The sequence below is a fragment of the Camelus bactrianus genome, chromosome 23 (assembly GCF_048773025.1).
Source record: "Camelus bactrianus isolate YW-2024 breed Bactrian camel chromosome 23, ASM4877302v1, whole genome shotgun sequence".
In the NCBI taxonomy this organism is placed as follows: Eukaryota; Metazoa; Chordata; class Mammalia; order Artiodactyla; family Camelidae; genus Camelus; species Camelus bactrianus.
This window is the reverse complement of record NC_133561.1, coordinates 748887-772221: the sequence shown is the minus strand read 5'-3', so window position 1 is coordinate 772221 and position 23335 is coordinate 748887. Positions and strand designations below refer to the sequence as shown.

Below are 23335 nucleotides of genomic sequence, written 5' to 3'. Positions count from 1 at the left end.
GCGCTGAGGGGTCAGGAAAGCCCAGTATACCTCTCGTGGAAACAGGAACCGAGAAGTTTAGGATTTGGAGGGAGGGCTGAGGGGTACGAGGCGGCTGTAAGAGGGGAGACGAGACCCTGCCGGGAAGTCTGCTGTGCGCGCACAGCCTGCTCAGGGCCTTCGGGTCGCCGGGACAGGAGCCCTTTTCGTTGTCCCGTGCGTGGTGCCTCGTGAGGCTGCTTGTTCAGACCTCTTCCCCATTCTGTTCCGAGGGTGGGCGAGGGCGAGGGAGTGTCACCGCCCTTGCAACAACTGTCCCACGCCGTGCAAAGCGGACGGTGTAAAGCAACATAGGCCTGCGCGAGGGAGCACTTCTCTCACATTCGGGTCGCCGCCAGCGATGTCGTTTGGACACAGAACTGGGCGCAGGCAGCTCCCTGCGGCCTGTTTTCCTCACGTCCTGGTGCGTCTAGCCCCAGCTTGTCAGTGCCCGCCCTCTCCTGCCTGAGGCCCGGGCGAGAGACGCCTGCACGGAGCGGCAGATGGGAGACGGCGCAGCCCAGCCCAGAGCGAGCAGAGACTCTCGGTCCCCGACAGAAGGGGGCCCCGGCGCCCCGAGCCCCGGCCTGCCGTCCCCCTTCCTGCGGCGCCGGGTCAAAGCTGCCTTTCCCGCCCCCGCCCCGTGAGGTCCCATGAGCTCCCGCGGCGCCCGCGGCCCTCTGACTCCCCGGCGGACAGATCCCACAGGCTCCCCCGGAGCCCCGTTCGCACACCCGCAGCGGTCCCGTGTCGGGAGGGCGGGCCCAAGCAGCGCTCTTCTCCCAGCTCTTGATTATGCAAAACATCGTCATCCGCACGGTTCCCTCTGCCGCGTCCCGATTTGATGAAACTCCAAGGTCAGCGTCTCCTTTCCTCACGCGACTCGGTCTGCCCGCCAGAACGTCCAGGCCGAAGGAGCAGCTCTGCGAAGTGCCGTGCAGGGGCGTTTTGCCGTTGCAAAAAAATTAGTCAAGTACAGTTCACAACTGCCCCAAGGGTAAAATGGCAGTAAAGGGTTTGGGCTTTCTGCAAATCATAAAACCACAAGGACAGAGACTAGGAGAGGGGAGAGGCAGCCTCCACACATCTCGGGGAAGCTGGAAATCAGAAGGGCAGGTGTGGCCGGATCTGTTGGCCTGGAGCTGAGTCCTCAGCCTGTTTGCGGGCAAGGCGGCAGCAGCCCCGTTTGTATCCCAGCCCTCAGGACGCCTGGTGGTCGGTGACATCAGATGTCTTTCATGGGGGAGGAGGGGAGACTAGAGACCGGAGGACTGGGTGGAAAGTTACATGAGAAACACGCAGACACGCAGCTGCCCTCCCCCACGGCTCCTGGAGGGCAGCGGCCCCTCCCTCTCGTCAGCAGGAGACGACGCTCCGGGCAGGGCAGAACGGGGGCCTGAACGCGTGGGCTGGGGCCCGGTGGGGCGCAGATCCTGAACTAGTGTTAAGGGAGGCTTCACACGCTGACTGTTGAGACCCCTGGCCCTTCCCTGGCTCCACTCTTAGAACGTTGGTCTTATTTCCTCCAGGAGGGAGTTTGGAAGATTCATCACTAGGAATTCTGAGCAGCCCCAGAGGAGAAACTTCAGTCAGTCGGTCCAGTCACATCCTCTGTACTGTAGCCATTGTTGGCGCGTCCCACCTACGTACACAGAGCTTCCGCACAAGGTACGGCGGGAGGCCGGTCCCAGTCTTAAGTGTGAGCCAACAGCCAGGGGTCGTCAGGTCTCAGGAGTCTGCAAGCTGGAAGTCTCACCGACAAGAACGGAATCAAGCGCCCTGGAGCCGGACGTCAGGCAGAGATCGTGGGCCCGTGTCCCTGAAGAGTTAGGGAGAGAGACTGCGTCCTTGGAAGACAGAACGACACAGGGGCCTCAAAGTGCCCTTGGAAATTAAAAATGGTAGCAGAACGAACGCCGTATGGAGGCAGTGGAGGGTGAAAGTGAGGCTGCTACCCAAAAAGCACTTAAATTAAAATATATAAACATATGTGTGTGTGTGTGTGTGTGTATGTGGCTGGAAGATAAGAGGAAATCAGTGTGTTGGCTGCAGAATCTCCCGAGAGAGAGAACTGTAAAATGGGGCGGAGGAAATCATCGAAGAAATGACTAGAGAAACTTCCCAGAGCTGAGGGCCCTGAGCGTCTGGCTGAAAGCGTCCAGGAAGGAGTCCAACTCAGTGGGTGAAAACGGCCCACACCAAGCCCATCCTCAGCGAGGTCTCCAACACCAGGGAGGATGCTGAAGGTCCCAGGGAGAAAGGGAGAAACAGGTCCCTTCCTGAGGACCGGGAGTCAGACCAGCAGCAGTGCACGCTGGAGCCGTTACCTCCTGAAGGGCCGCTGGCTTCAGCTAACGGTTCCCCGCCTGGCCAAGCCCACGTGTGTAGAAGAAGATGAAGACGTCTTACCTAGTAAGTCAGAGCTTGTGGAGTTTGCTCCCCAAGCACCTTTTTCCAGGAACCTCCTAGAAGAGGCGCTTCTCGAAAACGAGAGAGGACACGAGCAAAGAGGAGGACCGAGGTTCCAGCCCCGCAGGCAGGCGAAGAGCCCGGGGCGGCCCGCAGACCGGACGGTGGACAGCCGGGAGCCAGGCTGGCTGCTCTGAAGGAGGCACAGCAAACTCCTGACCCGGGTGCCTGGACGCCGCAGCGGGAGGGCAGAAAGGCGGCGTTTTCCTGTAGTCTGAGTCTTGACTACAGCATGTGTTACTTATAATTTTTTTTTTAAAGAAAGAAAATATGTTCTCTCCAATGGAGATGCTTCACCCTGAAGTCATGACAACAGAATTTTCCTTTTATTCAGAACCTGCAAAAGAACTTCACTGGGAAAGCTTCAGTCTTCCAGCCAGCCTTGCCCAGTGGCTGTAGTCCTCTACCCTGTTGCTCCAGGGAGAGCCTGTGACTTGGGAGGAACCGCGCTCTTTCTGAGAAGAGAAACTCCCCTCCCCACTGCAGGGGTTTCCGTAAAGCGTAGGACAGAGGGAGGGTTTCCTTGGGGTCAGTGGACGACCGTCCTCTTTTTGCAAGGGCCCTGCAGACAGAACGTCCTCTGCTCCGAGGGCTTGATTACCAAGAATTAATCTCAGGTGGACGGTTCCGCGGACGGACAGGCATCTTCTGCCGTTGCCCTAAAAGCCAACTGCTCCTCTTATCTTGACCCAGGAGAGCTGATAGCGCCGTAAAGCCCGATCGATCCTTCCCCGTCAGCAGTCTTTCTCTACAATGTCGGGGGGGTGCGGGGAGAGGCGACGTTTTAGCCCTCGACAAACGTGAGATTTAATACACGTCACTGGCTGGGGGAGAGGCGGACTGTCAGTCGGTAACGGCCGTGTTCACAGCAGTAAAATCGAGATCTCCCTGCCGCGTGTTCTGATCCCTGCGCTTTCTTTGCTGTTTCTCAGTGTATTTGGATTAATCCCCGCAGAGCAACAAGCCAAACGGCCAAACCACCCACTTTCCTATTCCCAGCAAGTAAATCAGAGGGAGGCCGGCTGAAGCCCGGGCCAAGCACGGAGATGACTTGCGCGCCTGCTTTTTGCTCCATCCTATGGAACTCAGAATAAATCAAAAGGGAAAGTTTCCAGACACCAGCTGATTCACAGAAAGCATCCGAGTCCTCGAACACACGCAAAGCTGGCAAACCCACTGCGATCGCAGATGTGGGGCCTTGGAGACCCCGCCCTAGAGCTTGAGTGGAGGTTGAGGACCTTTTTAGGTTCCAGAAGAAAGAAGTAGAAATGGGGCCAGACTTGAGGAACAGGAGCTTTGAAGGAAGGTCAGAGGGCACAGAGTCTGAGCTTAGAAATAACGTGTGACCAGAGGGAAACCTGTTCACCGCAAGCTTGTTCTCTTGTCTGAGTCTGTTTCTGCTTTGTAAACAAGCTCGTTTGTGCCATTTTTTTAGATTCCATATATAAGTGATATCATATGATATTTGTCTGACTCACTGGGGTGGGGGAAGGATAAATTAGGAGTTCGGGATTAGTAGAAACCAAGTACTGTATATAAAATAAACACTCGGGTCCCACTGTACAGCACAGGGAGCTATATTCAACTTTTGTAACAACCCATAACGAAAAAGCATGTGGAAAGGAATAGACGAGCAGCACTGAATCACTGTGCTGCACGTCAGAAACTAACACAGTGTTGTCAATCAATTATACTCCAATTTTTTTTTTAAAAAGTGGGGGAAAAGAAACTGTGATAGCCAGCGAGGCCAGCACAAAGGGAGACGGGTGTACCTGGAGAGGAGGCGTTGTTCAGATGCTGAGAATAAGCTTTCTGACGGCGAAACTTGTCAAACACAGAAACCGACGAGAGGGTTTTGGGGGGTGACGGGGGTGGTATTTGAACAGCCCCTGGCGACGTGGACTGGGGTTCTTGCCATGAAGTCGTGCAGACACAGATGTTTGACGCAGTCTCTCCCCACACCACGGATCTGATATTCCGAGCAACTGGCAGGAAAGCGAAACCATGCCGTGCAAACCTGGCACCTCTGCCTGGCCACGGCACCTTCAGGACGCGCTGTTTAGCAGCTGGACCTGGTCCGGGCCGGGGAGAACCGCGGGCAAGCGCAGCGAGAAGTGACAGGCGTGGGGGCTCTGGAAAGATCGGCCTTTCTCTGGCCCGAGTCACCAGGCATGGAAAATTTAGAAAAGGGAGAAGTATCTAGAGGACGCACCTGAACACGAGCACAGGTGTGGTGCTTACGAGAATGGAGGCCATTGCAGGGAGAGGGAAGTCGTTTGTACAGTTAGGTTGATCCCAGAATTACCTTGTCTGTGTAACATACCTCCCTGCAGGAGACAGAACACCATCCTTGGCCAGATAAAGCTAATCCTTTCCTCTTACGAAAGAACTTCACCAAATTACCAGGCCGTTCACATCGCACCAGGACTGACCCCCACGCTTTCTCCTTTTGGCTGCTTTTTCATGGGAATCCAGCCATTCTTCCATCATTACGGGAAGTTTATTTCCTGCTTGGCTTCTGTTCTAACCGCTCACCTTCCCCTCCTGCCGGCAGCTGGGACGAGAGCAGCTCCATCAGCAGTGGGCTCAGCGATGCCTCAGACAACCTCAGCTCGGAGGAGTTCAACGCCAGCTCCTCGCTCAACTCCCTCCCGAGCACGCCCACCGCGTCCCGCAGGAACTCCGCTGTGGTGGTACGTGGCCTGCAGACAGCCCGGCCACCAGCTGGGGAGGAGGCCCGGAGCAGACCGGCTGGGGCCTGTGCGCGGGCTGGCACACTTCCCCCCGACTCCCTGGGGCTGGTTCCCTAACGCCTTTGGCCAAGACCTTTTGGGGCTGGCGGGAGGAAGCTGCAGCCACCCAGACGTCCCTGAGACGTGAGCGGCGGTGTGGTGAGCGTCTGTGTGTAGTGCCCGCGCCAGTTCCGACCGGTGCACACGAGAGAGAGAGAGAGAGAGAGAGGGTGCACAGGGTACGTGCGCCTCCAGGTGCCAGTGCAAACCCTGGGCTGACTGAACTGCCTGGAAGAGTAGGGCCACCCGGAGCCAGAGTAGCCCCGGCCCCCCACTCCGTCCCTGGACGAGTGTCCACGCTGCTTTCTTTTCTCGTCCGCAGCTGCGCACAGACTCGGAGAAGCGCTCACTGGCGGAGAGTGGGCTGAGCTGGTTCAGTGAGTCGGAGGAGAAGGCCCCCCGGAGGCTGGACTACGACAGCGGCAGCCTGAAGATGGAGCCCGGCGCCTCCAAGTGGCGGCGGGAGCGTCCGGAGAGCTGCGACGACGCGTCCAAGGTTGGGGAGCTGAGGAAGCCTGGCGCCCTGGGACACCCTGGCTCCCTGAAGAAGGGCAAGGCACCACCAGTGGCCGTCACCTCCCCCATCACTCACACGGCCCAGAGCGCCCTCAAGGTGGCAGGTGAGCCCAGCGTGCGGTGGCCCCTCTTCCGCAGGGATGTGGCCCCGGGGGGGCGAGCAGGCAGTTCCCTGGGGAGGCCACGCACTGTCTGGCCCAAGTCAGGGAAGAGAGTGTTCCTGTCCCCAGTGCCGTGTGCAGACACACTCCTAGGGGCTAAAAGGCGGGCAGGAGGCGGATGAGGAGGGTGTTGCGATCAGAGCCTGGTCTGACCCATCTCAGACACTCCGGGGCCCTTTCCTCTCCCCGCACACGTGGCTGACATGTGCATCTTACCTTCCCAGGGTCCTTGTCTGCCAGCTCAGGGAGGTCCTGGGAACACAGTCAGAGCCTGGGCCTCCCGGCTGGCCCCTGGGCCGCTGCTGGCCTCAGCCGGGTCTCCAGGGGCCGCAGGCACTGTCAGAGCCTGGTCCAGAGCCTGGGCCATTCGCGCCCCCTCCCTTCCTTGCCCTGTGCTTAGACTGCTTTCTTCTTCCTTTTCGATGGAGGCACTGGGGATGGAACCCAGGACCTTGTGCCTGCTCAGCACGTGCTCCACCGCTGAGCTCCACCCTTCCCGACCTACTTCCTTCTTGGTAGCCTTTGTGATCACCTTTGCCATGTCAACCAAAATGGAATGTCCTACCATGGGAGCAGAAAATGAGAACAAACCAACCCAGCAGTACTAGGCCAGCTGTGCCGAAGCCCCCGTCTGGTGAGGGGGGAACCTCAGCCTGTGTGGCCCCTGCTCACCCACCGCCAGGCCCGTGAGACTCCCCCAGCACACTGATCAAGCTCCCTTCTCCGCAGAGGGAGAGGCGGGGGCTCCTCTGACTCGTGCGTGTCCCCCCACAGGCAGACCTGAGGGCAAGGCCGCGGACAAGGGCAAGCTCGCGGTAAAGAGCGCGGGCCTGCAGCGCTCCTCCTCCGACGCCGGCCGCGACCGCCTGGGCGATGCCAAGAAGCCCCCCTCGGGCATCGCTCGCCCCTCCACTGCGGGATCCTTCGGCTACAAGAAGCCCCCTCCTGCCACAGGCACGGCCACCGTTGTGCAGACTGGCGGCTCCGCCACGCTCGGCAAGATCCAGAAGTCCTCAGGCATCCCCGTCAAGCCGGCAAACGGACGCAAGACCAGCCTGGACGTGTCCAACGGTGCAGAGCCTGGCTTCCTGGCCCCCGGAGCCCGGTCCAACATCCAGTACCGCAGCCTGCCCCGGCCGGCCAAGTCCAGCTCCATGAGCGTGACGGGCGGGCGGGGCGGACCCCGGCCCGTGAGCAGCAGCATCGACCCCAGTCTCCTCAGCGCCAAGCAGGCTGGCCTGACCCCCTCCAGGCTGAAGGAGCCCTCAAAGGTGGCCAGCGGCCGGACCACCCCGGCCCCCGTCAACCAGACAGACCGAGAGAAGGAGAAGGCCAAAGCCAAGGCCGTGGCCCTGGACGTGGACAGTGTCTCCGTGAAGAGCGTGGGCTCCCCGGAGAGCACGCCCAAGAACCCAGCCGGCCACTCCCCGGCCCCCAAGTTGGCAGAGCTGCCGCCAACGCCTCTCAGGTACCCGGGCTGGGCGGCATCCTCCCACGGCCCCCTGCTCCCCCGAAAGCCAAGTTCCTTCTCCCTGTTCCGAGCCATGGGCGGTGCCCTCCTCATCAGCCCTGAGCCTGCCTCCCAGCACATGTGCGGGTGGTGTGCTGCTCACTGACACACGCCTACACGTTCAGCAGTGTCTCCCTTGTGCGTGAGCTGCCCGCCCCTGAAGACCTGAAGGTGCCCGCCGGGGGCATCTGGTCTCCTCCACTGGGCCCCTGGTGGTGTTAAGTAAAGCCTCCGAGCTTTGCCAAGAGCCAGAGAGCGGGGAGGCGGCACTGGGCTGTCTCCGAGATGCCGCGTGCCTGTTGCTTCTCTGACTCCGTTTTCCTGAACACGCTATTTCATCTTTGCTCCTCAGGGCCACAGCCAAGAGCTTTGTCAAGCCGCCGTCACTGGCCAGCCTGGACAAGGTCAATTCTAACAGTCTGGACCTTCCGTCATCCAGTGACACCCACGCTTCAAAGGTGCCGGATCTGCAGGCTCCGGGCCCAGCTGCTGGGGGCGCCCCCACTTCGTGCTTTAGCCCCAGTCCGGCCCCGATTCTCAACATCAACTCGGCCAGCTTCTCCCAGGGCTTGGAGCTCATGAGTGGTTTCAGCGTCCCCAGGGAGACGCGCATGTACCCCAAGCTCTCAGGCCTGCACAGGAGCATGGAGTCCCTGCAGCTGCCAATGAGCCTGCCTGGCGCCACGCCCAGCAGCGCCCCCAGCCCCACCCCCCCCGCCGCCCCCGCCGAGGAGGACGCGGAAGAGCTGAGCTGGAGCGGAAGCCCCAGGACCGGACAGCTGGACAGGTAGGTGGGTGGGCCCCACGTCGGGGCACTTGTTACTGCAGCTCTTTCCTGTGTCGTTCGTCACGCTGTGACTTTCAGTATCTCTGTAACGGTAAGTGAGTTCGTTTGCTTCACAACAACTCTGCGAAATAGGTAGGATTCTGTTTCTAAATTACCGTTCTTGTCCCAGACAAGGGGAGACCAGCACATGGAGACATTAAGTGACTTCTCTAAGATCCCGTGACTGGCTTAAGGTCATCCGAAGCTTTGCTGTCTGGACCCAAATCATTTCTGCTCCATTACATCCTGGTTTTCATCTGTCATAATATGATCTTTTAGAAAACTCGCCGCCCCCTGATTCCTGATCAGAGAAAAACACTGAACGTCTCGGCTCTGTCCCCTGGTCACTGGCCTGGAGGTGGCCTGCCCCCCTCTTCCTCCGTGTGTGGGAGGAAGGCGCTTCCAGTCCGGTGTCCGATGTTGCATCCTCTGGCCCCAAACTAGTTTCTCGGATGGACCCACGTGCTTCTCTCTCTCTTTCCCTCCACAGTAATCAGCGAGATCGGAACACTCTTCCCAAGAAAGGACTCAGGTAACCCTTACATGTATTCCTTCTTCCCAGACCTGAGGCTCCTGCCCTGAATAAAAAATGTAACTTGGCCTGACCCAGGCCCCCACCATGAATTTAGTGACCCTCCCAGCCGAGTCATTTGTCTGTGGTTCTGCACACCCGCCCCCCCCCCCGGCACCCTCCCCAGGCTCACCTCTGTGTGAGTCAGCTTAGAGCCGGCGTTCTTTTTCGGTGACAAAGGAGGCGCGGGTGTGCACTTGGGACTCGCACCCTTACCCAGGCCCAGCTCTGGGGTCGCTCAGGTGGGCAGGAGTAGGTCACCCCTAGTTCCCCACCACAGCCGCAGCACCGAGTGCTCAGGCCAGTGACACCTGCTGCCCAGACGGCCGCGTACGGAGCCTCGGGCTCTGTCGGAGCCTCCTCCATCTTCTCACCCCGCCTCGGGAAGCCCTGCAGGGACACCTAGTCCTTCCACACCTCCTGACGGCCTGAGGGGGGCTGGTCACCGCCTGTCTGCCCCGCCTACCTTGTCCTGCCGTCAGAACCTCTGGCCTCGCGTGTAGACACCTAGACTGAGCTCTCGGCTGCCTCTGCAGGTACCAGCTCCAGTCCCAGGAGGAGGCCAAGGAGAGGCGCCACTCCCACACCATCGGGGGACTGCCCGAGTCCGACGACCGGTCCGAGCTGCCATCCCCCTCTGCACTCTCCACGTCCCTGAGCGCCAAGGGCCAGCTCACCAACATAGGTCAGTGTTTCTGGTCACCAGACCGCGGCGGAGGCAGCCGGCCCTCGGGTTTCATCTCGAACTTGATTTGCACCGTGTGGGCTGGTGCACGGTGCCTCCATTTACCCATCCAGCGTGAGACAGATGGCGGAGAGGTGGCCCTGGGCACACGCTGTGGGTCCTCGTAGCTCAGGGAGTCTGCGTCGTGGTCATGTGGAAAAGCCGTAACCTGAGGCCCAGCGCTCAGGCCAGAGCAGCCAGAGAGGAGTCGCCCCTCCCAGCGCTGACCCAGGACCCTGGACCCTCCATGTGGGCCGCTGGGGGGAAAGGGAGGGCGGCTGATGGCAAGGATGGGCCATGCCTCTGGGTCCAGGAAATTCACGATTCGCCAGCTGCTCTGGCCACTGGGACCATCCCAGCCCTGGAGGCAGAGCTGGGTGAGGCTGTCCTGGCCTCACCCTTCCTGGCCCAGGAGCAGGGGAAGGCGGCCACTCTGATTCAGAGATGGGAGGGGCAGAGGCACAAGGCTCGTAGCCCTGGTTCTGCAGCGCTGGCTCCCAAGGCCGCATGGCCTGGTGGGACTGTGCCGGGCCGGGCCTCTGCTGCCTCGCTGTGTCTCTAAACCCACCCCTCTTTCGCTGAGTGAAGGAAAACAGGAAAGCACAAGGGCCTGCAGCAGCCTATGGGGCGACTGTGGGGAGTTTGAGAAAACTGGGAGTCAGCGTCATTTTTCCCAGAGAAGGGAGCGATTCTCAGGGGAAGGTAGTCTGGTCCATGGAGGCAGGGCCGGCTGGTTCTCTGTGTCCGGGGAGGACCACACTGGGACGAGGGCTGGGCCCGCGATCACCTCAGAGGGTCCACGTGCAGAGGGCCCAGGGGGAGGTGGGGGCCTTCCTCCGCCTGGGTCCACGTGGAGACACATCCGGGACAGGAGCTGGGGCCCCACGTGGGCGTGGCCCACATGGGTGTGAACGCTGAGTGGCCAGGGCCACGGGGGCAGCTTCTGCAAGTCAGCAGGGTTGTGGAGCCTCCCGACACTCTGACTGGCTCTGACCTTCCAGCTAGGGGGGACAGGGCACGGGACCCGGCTCTTGCTGCTGGAGCATCAGCCCTGATGGCGTGCGTGTGGGGGGGCCCCGCTCTCCCTGCGGGGCCCCGCCTGATCCCCCTTCTCTTGCCGGCTCTTTCCATCGCTGCTCCGATCTGAGTCTTGGTCCCAACTCTCAGGCCTCCCAGGCCGCCAGCTTGTTAGGGAACCAGGACACCCCACCTCCATTGGCACATCCAAGGATCTGAAGGTTCTGGAAAGCCGCTAGGCCCCCAGCCTCACCTTCAAAAGCGACATCTCCAGGGCAGGCAGGCCCAAGGGAAGGGCTTTCAAATAGGCCGTGATCTTCATCCTCTGCTCCAGACGCAGGGCCTCCCCAGTAGGGCTCGCCTTCCCCGGGGACCCACTCAGACCACCACTCAGACCACAGCTGCCTGCACACTCCTGCCCCCCCACCCCCCATTTACCTCTCAGGCTCCTGGTGCCCCCCAGGGACCAGAGCTGATGCCCCTGCCTCTCTCCCGCCCTCCCTTCCTCTCCTGTCCCCTCCCTCTGTCCTTCCAGTGAGCCCCACTGCGGCCACCGCGCCAAGAATCACCCGCTCCAACAGCATCCCCACCCACGAGGCCGCCTTCGAGCTGTACAGCGGCTCCCAAATGGGGAGCACCCTGTCCCTGGCCGACAGACCCAAGGGGATGATTCGGTCAGGATCCTTCCGAGACCCCACGGACGACGGTGAGACTTCATGCCAGCGCGGTTCACGCTCATTCCGGCTCTGCTGGGCCCCTCTCCGCCCCCACCTCCACCACCACCACCACGTTTACGCACATGTGTGATTCCCAGGACATCCAGTCGGGCCATTTCAGCTCTTTCTTCCCATCACTTCGAATGGTCTAGGGGCCCAGAAACCTTGGGTGGCGCCGTCGAGCACTGGGGCTTTGGGGTGGAGCAGCTCCTGGGGTGGGGCAGGGAACAGCCGGAAGGTTCCGTGGCCCCCAGAGTCTCAGAAAGCTCCCGCCCTCCTGGCCCTTCAGGGGACACAAAACTCAGGGACGCAGAGGCAGCTCTTAAATCCTTGCAGAGAGTTAGGCATCTCATTCCTCTTTCGAGAATGTTCCAGAGACCAGCTTCAGGGCGGCGCTCTGGGCTTCGCTGGTCTGGGTGTTCGCGGTCGGAGCTGGCAGATCCGGCTTGCTGGGGGCTCCACCCCCGAGGTGTTCAGGGCCCGTCCCTGGAGCCATTCCTTGCGGACGGGCTCGCCCTCGACGCAGGGCTGTAGTTCTGGCGACTGAGTAATCGGGAGGGGTGTCTGGACCCTCGGGCACAACTGCAGGTGTGTTCTGAGCAGCTCTGATGAGAAACCGCCCTTCCTGCCCGGGAGGAGGAGGCAGCACCTGTCCACAGCACCTCTTCTCCCTCCCCTAGCCCTCGCGCCCTTACCTGCCCTCAGAGGAGCGGGCTGCCGGGGGTCCCGTCGGGGCAGCAAGAGGAGGCCGGCTGTGCCCCGACCTCAGCCCTCGGTCCTCCGCTGACAGCCCCGCCCGCGGCTGTGATCCAGCTGAGCGCCTGTCCTGTTCTGTTTGCTCCAGGTGCCCTGCAGTCAGAATCCAAACTCCCGACCCCCTCCCCGTCTCTGAGCCCCCCGTTAACTCCGTGTTCTGCTTCTCTTGCAGTTCACGGCTCAGTGCTGTCCCTGGCCTCCAGCGCCTCCTCCACTTACTCCTCAGTAAGACCACTACCCCGTCCTCCCCCACTGCACCCAGAGCCCCCCGGGGGTGAGGGCCGGGCAGGGGCAGGCGCTGCTGTCTCGGCCACGCCCGGATCGGGGTGGGGTGGGGGCGCCCGGCACCCTCAGTGAGGGGTCTTTCTGGCCTCGCCGCCAGTTCCCGAGCAGCTCTGCTGCCTTCTGTGCCCCTCCTCTGAAGAACGCATGTTGGACCCTGTGTTGGAGAGGCGCTCTGTGCTCGGGGTGTGGGCAGCGCCCACAGCAGGGTGAGAGGGTGGCTTCCCAGGGCCTCAGAACCCAGCAGCGTGCGAGCATCCCCTGCCTCGGGCTGTTCAGTGTCAGTTGGTTCTTGGGTTCACTCTGCCCCCAGTTCTTTGCTCCAAGTCGGTGGCCGTAAGGGTCAGTCTCCAGGTCAGCGGAAGTTCCACTGCCCAGCCTTCTTGGCGATGACAAAGCTGGCTGGAGACAAGCTCAGGAGAAGCCTTTTATTAGAGCGTGGCGTCGGGTCTTAGCCACCCTGCAAGCAGCCAGGGCCGGAGACAGGGTTCCAGCCTCTTCGCGCCTCTGGTCACGCTTCCTCGAGTCCTCTGCCCACCCTCCACCCCCGGAGTAACTGCCTCCTCTCTCTCTCTCCCTCTGTGCTCCCTTCTGCAGGCTGAGGAGAGGATGCAGTCTGAGGTAGGGTGCCGAGCTCTCGTCCCCGCTTGTTAGCACCGCCGCGCCCCGTCTCCTTCCCGACCTTAAACACGTCTGCTGCCACCATCAGTTCCTGTCTCTCTTCCTCCACAGCAAATCCGGAAGCTCCGGAGGGAACTGGAATCATCCCAGGAAAAAGTGGCCACCTTGACATCCCAGCTTTCCGCCAACGTGAGTCCCAGCGAGTCGGGGACGGGCCAGCTGGTTGTCTGGCCCTAAGTTAGATGTGTTCCCGCAGCAGGGAGCTGCCTCATGAGGTGTCTGTCCTGTGGGCCTCGCCGTGGAGACAGGCCTCCCCCTCTGAGTCTGGGTGTCTGTAGAGAACCGCTTTCGCCCCCGCCCTGGCGAATGGGTGTGAAGACCTTCACGTCTGCTGGTCTTTGAAGTCCCTGGAGAAAGAAGAAAAGATTGTCAGTGGGAGGTGCTCAGTGGAGGTGGGAACAACCTCGCCTCGGCCGTGGGCGGGAGGAGCCACGGGCTACAGTCATCCATCCGGGAACCCTCTGCCTCTGCCCTGGGCGCGTCCGTCACTGGACTGGGCAGTGCAGAGCTGGCGACTGGCCCGGCTGGGACGTGACACTGAGACCCCAGCCTGGTTCTTGGAGGTTGTTTTCTCAGCAGTGTCCTTGGACCCTTGAGCTATAGGCGGAGACCCTCGGCCTGTCTGAGCACAGCCCCTCAGCTTGGGTTTCTCCACCCATGAGGCGGGAAGAAAAGAGGTGCTTCCCGGACTAGGCGGTGGCCTCTCCCCTGGGGCCGAGCTGCAGACGGAGAACATGGGAGCCATTCTCCCCCAGGCTGTAAACACCAGCTGAGCCGGATCTGCAGGGCTTCCAAGTGTTTGCACAAAAGGCACTGCGGCTGCGACTTCCGTGGTCGTTTCAGGCGCCGCTTCCGCTCTTCCCATCTAGGGAGCCCAGCTGTCAGGCCCAGGGCTCCCCTTGGAGTCGGGCAGGAGGAAGAGGCTCCGCCAGGGCATTTCAACAGCAGCTCCCTCCGTCTCTGGGTGCTCTCTGTCTCCTCCCAAAGCCTCGGTCGGTCAGCCATGAGCTTCCCGGCTGGTGAGAAGCCCCATCAAGCCCTTGTCCCCACAGCTGGGGAACTGGGGACCGAAAGAATCTTAATAGAAGCAAGAAGCCCCTCTTCTCTGCCTTGTGCCCTACCCACCGCGGCCAGGCCTGGGGCCGTCCCACAGCCCAGGAGATCTGCGTCCGGGGGATGTGGTGGGGGGACAAAAGGGGAAGAGATCCGTCTACACTGCACTCTGTCGTCACCGTGCTGATCCGTCTACACTGCACTCTGTCAGCACAGTGCTGTCGAGTCTGGGTAAGAGCCAGGAAAGTGAATTTAGAGGGTGATTTTTCTTAGAACAGGAGGTTCCCTTTGGCTAAGAGAGAACACACTAGACACCCAGACACAACACGGTCCTGAATTTCAGAGGCTGCTTCCCTCTGAGGGTCGCAGCCCAGCCCTCAGGCAAGAGGCATGGTGCCAGGACTCTGGAAGGCTCGCCGCCCCCCTCAGGACCCTGGGACTCCCAGCGGCCCACACTGGGGCACACCCTGGACAGCCCAGACCACCCAGCCCCTATGCAGCCTCTCTCGGCTGTGTGCTTAGCCCGAGGTCGCACAGGTCCTCGAGTGGGGCCGGGGTTACAGGAGGCTCGGGGGTGGGGGGAGGCCAGCACAGAAAAGCCCTCACGGGGCCAGGGGTCTCGGGCCTCCCTCCAGGGCGTGTCTGTTCACCAGTGACACACAGGAGGTGACCTGAGGCCAAGGAAGCAGGTGCTCCCTGCACGGCCAGCGAGGAGCCCTGGCCTGGGCCTGAGCGATGCCTCCAGCCCTGTCTCGGGGCAGTGGCCCCAGCAGGGAGGAAGCATGGTTGGCCGGCAGGAAGCAGTGGGGGTCAGACACCCGGAGCTGTGTGTGGAGTGTGTCCCCTCTGCTGGGTCACAGTTTGCTCAGATGCTCCCTGCTGACAGCTGTTCCTCCCAGAGGGATTCCCCTCTGGTCCGGAGCCGCCCCACCCCCCACCTCTCCAGGCCCCCGGCACCTCGCGGTGCAGGGCGACCCCTAGTGGCCAGGCTGGGAACTGCCCCTGTAGCCACCCAAGCTGCTTCCCCAGCCCCGAAAAGGCAGCCCAGGACAGTGGGGTGAGGGGGAGGGCAGCCAGGACAGAGGCCCTGGAGAGGTGGCCCGAACTGCTCCTACTGGGAGGTGACGGGGCCCTGGGGCTGCCTGTCCGGCCGTGGAGGAGTCGCCCCAGGACGATAGCCCCCGAGCTGGTGGCCCCCTTGGAGCAGAGGGACATCCCAGCTCTGCAGACGCTGCTGCCCAGTCTCTGAGCGCCTCCCCAGGCCTGCCTGCCCGGGTGCTGTCTGGGCCACTCCCTTACTCAAGGAAATTCCAGAAGTTTCTTTTAGGCCTGAAAGGTGTTTGATTCTACCCTGTTGCTCAGGAAGAGCAACATGGAAAAACCACCAAGAGGGGGTTGGGCCTGGTCAACTCAGACACAGTCATCTCCGACAGCCTTCCGCTCCCGTGCCCTCCGGCCCCAACCCAGGCAGCCGGGGCATCTCCTGACCTTTTGTTTCAGGCTAACCTCGTGGCGGCTTTTGAGCAGAGCCTGGTGAACATGACGTCCCGCCTACGACACCTGGCAGAGACGGCCGAGGAGAAGGTGAGGGTCCCGGGGTGGGAGGGGTCCTGGACGGACGGGCCGAGGCTAACCTCCTGCCTGGTCCTGAGCAGCAGCCACCCCCCCAACCCTGTCACCCGAGCTCCCCACTGCCGCACGACACAGCTGTCCCAGCTCCCTGCCTTCTCCGTCCCGTCTGAAGATCCCAGGGCCCCTTGCCGGCCGCATTGTAGGTGCTCCCCGTCCCTACGGTGACACTGCTTTCCTTCCTCTCTGAGGACACCGAGCTGCTGGACCTACGAGAAACCATTGACTTTCTGAAGAAGAAGAACTCTGAGGCCCAGGCGGTCATCCAGGGAGCCCTCAGTGCCTCGGAGGCCACACCCAAAGGTAGGCCCTCCAGCCACAGACTGAAAATGGAAGTGGGGAGGAAGGACAGTGATTGCAGGTTTTTATCTGTGCCCAGAATGTGTCAGGCCCCATATCAGACTTCTAGGAGGTGCGGGCCAAGGCGGAGGGCCCGGGCACGACCCCGCCACCCCAGGGGGCGAGGGAGGGGAGGGTCCTCTCCTGGGTCTGCAGACCCGAGCCCAAGAGCTGTCAAGGACAGTCATTAGAGTAGCCCTGTATTCTTTCAGAACTCGGGGTGCTCCTGCCGCACGACCCCACAGTCACGCCCCATGGCCTGCGTATTTACCCAAAGGAGCTGAAATTTTATGTCCCCACGAACACCTAAACATGGGCCTTTACAGCAGCTTTACTCACAATTGCTAAGACTTGGAAGCAGGCCAGATGTCCATCAGTAGGTGAACAGATGAACGAGCTGTGCTTTAGCCAGACAGTGAAAGATTACTCAGCGTTAAAGAGAAATGAGCTCTCAAGCTATGAAAAGACACTGGGGAGCCTTAAATGTGCATCACAAGTGACAAGAGGCCATCAGAAAAGGCTGTGTATTGTCTGACTCCACTGTGTGACCTTCTGGAAAGGACAGGACTGGGGACGAAGGGTCACGGCTGTCAGGCCTGGAGATGAACCTGCAGAGCGCAGAGGATCTGTGGGGCGGCGACAGTGTTCTGCAGGGCACGGGCACCGTGGATCTGAGTCCTCAGACTTGCGTCCAAACCCCCGGAAGTGAAGCCCAGGGTGACCGTGGGCCCTGGGTGGTGGTGACGTGTCCTTGCAGGTCTGTCGGTTGTAGCAAACGTCGCGTCTGGTGGGAGATGCTGTGCACGTGTGGGGTCGGGGTGCCGAGGGGGCGTCTCTCCCGTCTGCTGGGATTTGCTGTGAACCTAAAGCTGCTCTAAGGAGTAGTCTAGAAACACCAGCACTTTGCACTTTTATGTCAGCAGGTGTGCAGACACACATGTCACCTCGCCTGATCCTCTCCAGTTCCGAGGGGAGTGAGTCTCCTCTTCAGAGGAGACAAAGATTGCGTGGATTCTGGGGCTCCGTGACCAGTTAGCCTTGGGCTTAACTGCCAGGCAGGCTTTGCGAGAGAGAGTCGGGGGTGGTCTGGGGGTGAAAGGTCCCGAGGGACGAACTCCGGTCATGAGACGGGGCACCAGGGACGTCGCGTTCAACACGCTTACTGTAGTGAACACTGCCGTGAAGGTTGTTCAGAGAGTGAACCCTGAGTTTTCTCATCACGAGGAAAACCTTTCTTTTATGTTGTGTCTGTGAGACGAGAGACGTCCACTGAACGTGCTGAGGTCGTCGTTTCATGACGTCCGGAAGTCATTATGCTGTGCGCCTTAGATGCACATGGTGCTGTATGTCAGTGGCATCTCAGTACAGGGGGAAGGGAAAAGGGCGAGAAAAAGATACGGGGCCACCAGACGCCGCCAGCCACGCCCTCTCACTCAGCCGGCTCGGCGGGTGGTCCGCTCCCTGTCCTTCCATCCGTTGTCAACCATCCTCAGCCTCCCACCGCGGCCTCCCCTCCTGCCGAACTAGGCTCACCTCCTCCTCAACCGAGAAGCAGGCTCCCCACTGGCCTCCCCTGCTCCCTCCGTGTGACTCACCCGTCCTGACTTGTGGGGCGGTCCCTCCAGCCAAGAGCGACCCTCGCCTGATGCCCTGGGTCCTCGCCCCACCCCCCAACACACACACACTGCTTTTCTGCATCTTCAGCCTCTTACCCTCCGTTGGCTCCTTCCTCAGTTATAACGCTGCTAACTGATCTTTCGTTTTAAAGGAGAAAAGGGAGAACCCTCTCTTCAGATTCTCTCTCCATCAGGCTCTCCCCTTCCTTGTGAGCCGCATCCCGTCTCGGTCTCTTCCTGCTGCTCTGGCTGGCATGAGGTAGGGGCCCACCTTCATTCTTTGATGAGTGGCGGTCCAGATGTCCCAGCACCATTTGTTGAAAAGCCTGTTTTCCCCACTGGCTGATCATGGGACTCTTGTAGGAGATCAATTAACTGTAAATATCTGCATTTATTTCTGGATTCGCAGCTTTACTCCATCAATCCTTACATCTGTCCTTAGCTGGCACTCCCTGCCTTGGTTACTTACTGTAACTTTGTCCCAGGTTTTGAAGTCAGAAACGTGGGCCCTCCAACTTTGTTCCTCTCCGAGCTAGTTTCGGCTCCTCTGTGCCTTTGCCCTCTGTTTTTCCATGTAAATTTTAGTGTCAGCTCGTCAATCTCTGCAAATAAGCCAGCTGGGATCTTGGTCAGGATGGTGCTGGCTCTGGGAGTGAACTTGGGGAGCGCTGTCAACGTAACGCTGCTTAGCGTAGCCGCTGCCTCCCCCGCGGCTGTGGCCGGGCCCCCGTCCAGGTGCGCTTGGGTTTATGTCAGCAGCGTCCTGTGGTTTTCAGTGTCCAGGTCTTGCTTTTCTTCTGTTGAATTTAATTTTTGGTACCCTTGTAAATAGAATGGCTTTCTTAACTTCTTTTTCAGATTACTCATTACTAGTATATAGAAATGCAGCTGATTTTTTTGTATATTGATGGCGACTCCTGCAAACCTTCTGAGCCAATGATTAGCTCGGTTAAGGCTTTACAACTGCTTGTCAGTCTGTGTCTCTCTTAGTCTCCACCTCCCTCCTGAACTCCACGCCTCTGCTTCCAGCCACGTAACCCTTTCTCTCCTGCAGTTCTGCCCCCTTCAGGCATCACCCAAACCACTAATCGGAGAGTCGCCCTCCACATCCCACTGTCCCCACCGCTGCGCTCAGTCAGTTTCGTACGCTGACTCGTGTACGTGAATGTGTAAATCTGCACAGACCTCAGTTCCCTCCGTCTTTTTTTTTAATTGAGTTAAGTCGGTTGACAGTGTGGCGCCCCCTTCTGGTTGTCCCTCCTGTCTTGCCGCGGCCCTGGCTTAGGCTGTCCACGCTCTTCTTCTGGGTTATCCCCGTAACTGCCCAACGCCCTGTGTTGCGCCAGCCCTTCCCTCACTGCCCCACGGCGATCCAGGCGCATCACTTAAGATCCGAAATCATTCCGATTCGAATATGGGCTGGACGTTAAATTTAAAACCTTGCTGTTAGTTTCCTTAGGAATGATACTGGTGTTTCGAGACCGTGCCCTTGTTCTTAGGAGGTGCACCCCGAAGCGCTTGGTGGTGAAGTGCTGTCCACTTCTTGTTTTCAAGTCGTTCAAGAAAACGTTCTCTGCATGTGTTAGTGTGTGAGTGCACGTCTCTGCGCAAACAGAACAAAAGATCAACAGCTGTTAATTAGGTGGAAAGCGTGTGGGGTCCTCCTGCGGTGCTGAGCTCTAAGTGTTTCTGTGTGTTTGAAGCATTTTAGAAAAGCAAGTTAAGGGAAGGAACACACCCAGAGCCGCAGGGCGCAGCAGGAGCGTCCGGCTCTGCCTGGCCTGGGACGGACTTTCTCTCCGGCCACATCGGCCGTCACTTCTCTTGCCTGCTGGGTTCCGACTGTGGCAACAGGAACACCTGCGGTCCACCAGGCACTAGTCTGAGCGTTTTACTTACAGTGATTCATTTAGTCCAAGTCGCAACCCTGTGAAGCATGTTTTATACTTTATAAGGAGAGTAAGATCGGAGAAGACGGACTTGTTCAGACACGGCTCCTAAGGGACGGGTCTGGGGTGCTGGGCTGTGGCTCGTCTCCCAAGCTCAGCTGGCTCTTCAGATGCACGTGTGTCCGAGGGCCTTGTGGCGCCATGGGAGCGCGTATGACTCCAGATGCGTGTGTGTCCGATGGACAGTGAGTCCTGTCCTTCGCTGTGCGTTTTCCTTGTTCACGTGGACCCCTGCTCAGCCTGGCCGGGAGGGTTTCTAGGAGCAGTCAGAGAACTACTGTGGAAAGCCAAGACGCCTAACCTTACTTTGTTTGAAAATTGGTGATAAACGTACATGGCACAGAACTTTAAATGCACAAAAGATTCCCTAACTTTTTGAAGATTGGTTTTAAAACACATCCTTTGCTCTTAAAAGTACTGTATAGCGTATTTTAAATTTGGGGGGGGTAGGTTTATTAATTTATTTTTAATGGAGGTGCTGGGGATTGAACTCAGGACCTCGTGCATGCTACGCCCGTGCTCCACCACTGAGCAAGACCCCCCCCCCCCACATAGCAGATTATCAGCTTCTCGTCGACAGGCGCACAGTTCCCCGGACCCTCCACGTAGCTGGTGCTGGACAGGTGCACCCACTTGCTTGCTACCCTTTGCTTTGTTTTTAATTGACTAACTTAATTAAATTTATTTTATTACAAAAGCAGTGCTCATCCTGGAGGAAGATGTGAACTAAGGGTGCCCCCACTGGCCAGATCTGGTTCGCCACCTGTGTTTTGTTTTTCTTTTTACTGCCTGCTTTTAAATAGTCTTACTGGCACACAGCCACACTCATGAATCTCCATGTTGTCTGCGGCTGCTCTGCGTCGGAGCGCCCTGCCCGGCGGCTGTGAGGCAGCATGTACAGCCGCGAAGCCTGAGCTGCTTGCTGTCCGGCCTGTACAGTGAAAGCTTGGCAGCCCCTGACGACACAAAGCCTGTACAAAGGGGATGTGGTAAAGGATCAAATCCTCTCCCTGAACCCCCTCCAAGTCCCACCCCCAGTGGTCATGACTGTTAAACAGTTTTCTGCACACCTCCCAGAAACAATTTTCTGTGCATATATAAACAAATATATACAGACACACACATCCAGTTTTATACCAGCGAAAACCTCTTCACTTTGGCCCAGCCTGTGCTCTGGGGAATTCTGTGCACCTTGAGTAGGCGGGGTGCTCTGCAGGAGCGTCGGCCTGGCCTGCCGGTCGCTGAACAAAGGGTTTTCTACGACCCTTGGGGGCTCGGTATTTCCAACGTGAGAGCCGAGGAGCCTACAGTACAGAGGAAAACTGGAGTTTAAAGGCCCAGTTCTGGTCAGGGAGAGAAAAGAGCCGAGGCTGGCCCGCGTCCCCCCGCCAGCAGCTCTGTACCTCGCCCGCCGCTGCTCCGGCCCCCCGCTCGGTCCTCGTGCTCATGCAGGGGGCTCTCTGGGGCCCGAGTCTCCGGACTGTCTGCAGTCCCACGAGCTGCGGGCCCTGCGGAGACCGGGTCACAGGGGCGGGAACCTCCCCGTCCACTACTTCCCCAATACCCGTGAGTCCTCAGTGACTTCAAAATGAGGCTTTAAAATCTGATCCTATTATGTCCCTGCTGAGACTCTCCGTGCCCGTTCCCTGCGACACACGGCCGCCTCCTCCCGGCACCCCCGGCCCAAGCCTGGTGTCCAGCCTCGGCCCTGCTGCGCCCGGGGCCCAGGGCGCCCGCTCCTCCGGCTCCGGTTCGGGTCCTGAGGGCTGGCGCCCTGCGCAGCCTCCGCGGTGCTGCTCTTCAGTCCCCAGAGTGTCTCCCAGCGTCCCCACCTGGGGCGCCTCTGCTCAGACGTCCCCTCCCCTTCTGGCCCTCTCCTTCAGAGAAGGGGCTCGTTCTCGTGCCATTGCAGACCTCCTCGGAGCGCTAGGGAGGTTCTCTGACAGTCGGGTGAGGAACCTAGAGCTCACTGAGGTTAAACGCCGGACACTCGGCTGGACCCCCAGGCAGTCAAGTCTTGCTGAGAAATTCGTGGGGCCGGGCAGCTCTGCGTCCCCCAGACGGGGACACACCTGCCCGTGCTGAGTTCATCTTTCTCTCCTTCTTGACTGGGAGCTTCTTGAAAACCAGGACGTTTCTCAAGGGATCATTTCTCTCTGACTTTCCACCTCTGGCATCTTTGTATGTTGACACGATTGGTCCGTGATCCATGTTTGGGGAAAGAATGATCCAAAAAGTGAGGAAAGTGGGCATGGAGGTGGGTGTCCCCTCTCAGCCCCCATATCTGTTCGCCACCCGCTCGGCCCCTAGAACTCCGGATCAAGAGGCAGAACTCCTCCGACAGCATCTCCAGCCTCAACAGCATCACCAGCCACTCCAGCATCGGTAGCGGCAAGGACGCTGACGCGAAGAAGAAGAAGAAGAAGAGCTGGGTAGGTGAGGGGCAGGGCCCCCGCGAGGGCCCAGGGGGGAGCCCCACCCCACACGGTGCCGGGTGGGTGTCGGCCCCCAGCCGCCCCTCCAGCCCCGCGAGCACCTGCCTTCCGGGGTGCCCAGGCGAGTCATTGGCAACAGAGGGAAACCCTCAGAAGGGACCGTCCCACCAGCCCCCCCCGCCCCACCGTGGGGAGAGGATGTTATGAACAGACCCACTCGTTCTGGGTGGTCCTGGAGGCCATTCTGCCCACTTTGGGGAGAGGTATTTGCAGAACTTCCCAGGTTGCTTCACAGGGAACGTGTGATTGCCTTTGGTCCAGAGATAGCCGTCGTGTTGTTTGTTTCTGACTTTGGATGACCTTTCTGAAACTCGAGGCCGGGAGAAGACTCCTCTGGCTCCTCGGCCGCCTGTGTTGGCGAGAGGAGCCCCGGGGGCCCCGTCAGCCTCGGCCCCCTGCTCAGGGGGCCGCCCACACACTTTGTTAGCACAGATGGGGCCCGCCATGTGAAATGAGTGATTAAGTGTTGCTTCTTCTTTTTTTTTTTCCCTTCCAAATGCTGACTTCAAATCCCTATTTTTTCCAGGTCTACGAGGTAAGACGTGCACACCTCTCCCTGTCTTCTTTCCCTTTGCCATACCCTCCCCACCTCCAGAGCCACTCCCTCCCCTAAAAACAGAGCAGCCACTCAGGAAACTAGCCGTGACGGCCACCACAGGGTCCCTGACTCACCCCCTGCGTGTCCTCCCGCGGCTGCCCCACGGGGCCAGGGGCGGCCTGGCGGGGGCCGGGTGGCCACGGCGGGCAAACCCTCGTTGGCCTCCTGCTGCCTCTCCCCTGCGGCGAAGCCCGCCTGTTGCCGAGCAGTCAGTCAGAGCCCCCAGCTTTCGCCCCGGCAGACCCGAGACAGCCCAGCTGGAGGAGACTCCCGGGCGACATTACCTTGACCACGCCTGTCCAGGGCAGGGCAGTTTGGGTCCAGCCTGAAGAGTTAGCTCTGGAGTAAGATGAACCAGAGATGGGTGAGGGGTGTGACCTCAAGTCACCCTACAACCTGAAGCCCTCTGAGCATTCACGGGGTTTCCAGAGACATCCAGGGATTAGGGTGTAAACGTCTAAGAGAAAGTGAACCCAGAATTTCCGCCCCAAGCAGACTTGCCCAGTCCGTGCTGACCCTCTCATGACATCGTGGTGGGTGTGGTAAGGACAGGAAACACTGAGTCTGGGGCCTCGGAGCCTGCAGAGTTGCCGGGGACAAAGAACGAGATTGTTCAT

At 59.8% G+C, this 23335-nt stretch overlaps 1 protein-coding gene across 7 annotated transcripts in view; it reads left to right on the top strand.

Moving 5' to 3' along the window:
• The window catches only part of NAV1 (neuron navigator 1), a 203260-nt gene that overhangs the window by 167904 nt on the left and 12021 nt on the right, over positions 1-23335 (top strand). For 5 of the 7 annotated variants that reach the window (XM_074351515.1, XM_074351513.1, XM_074351519.1 and 2 more), the window contains 13 exons: positions 5042-5180; positions 5602-5899; positions 6731-7424; positions 7819-8253; positions 8783-8824; positions 9400-9548; positions 11140-11310; positions 12249-12301; positions 12956-12979; positions 13091-13168; positions 15593-15676; positions 15913-16024; positions 21936-22057. In XM_074351515.1, the coding sequence (XP_074207616.1) occupies positions 5042-5180; positions 5602-5899; positions 6731-7424; positions 7819-8253; positions 8783-8824; positions 9400-9548; positions 11140-11310; positions 12249-12301; positions 12956-12979; positions 13091-13168; positions 15593-15676; positions 15913-16024; positions 21936-22057 (2401 nt within the window). Of the gene's footprint in view, positions 1-1547; positions 1687-5041; positions 5181-5601; positions 5900-6730; positions 7425-7818; positions 8254-8782; positions 8825-9399; positions 9549-11139; positions 11311-12248; positions 12302-12955; positions 12980-13090; positions 13169-15592; positions 15677-15912; positions 16025-21935; positions 22058-23335 lie in introns of all 7 variants that reach the window. The other 2 variants (XM_074351517.1, XM_074351514.1) reach the window with 2 other exon arrangements.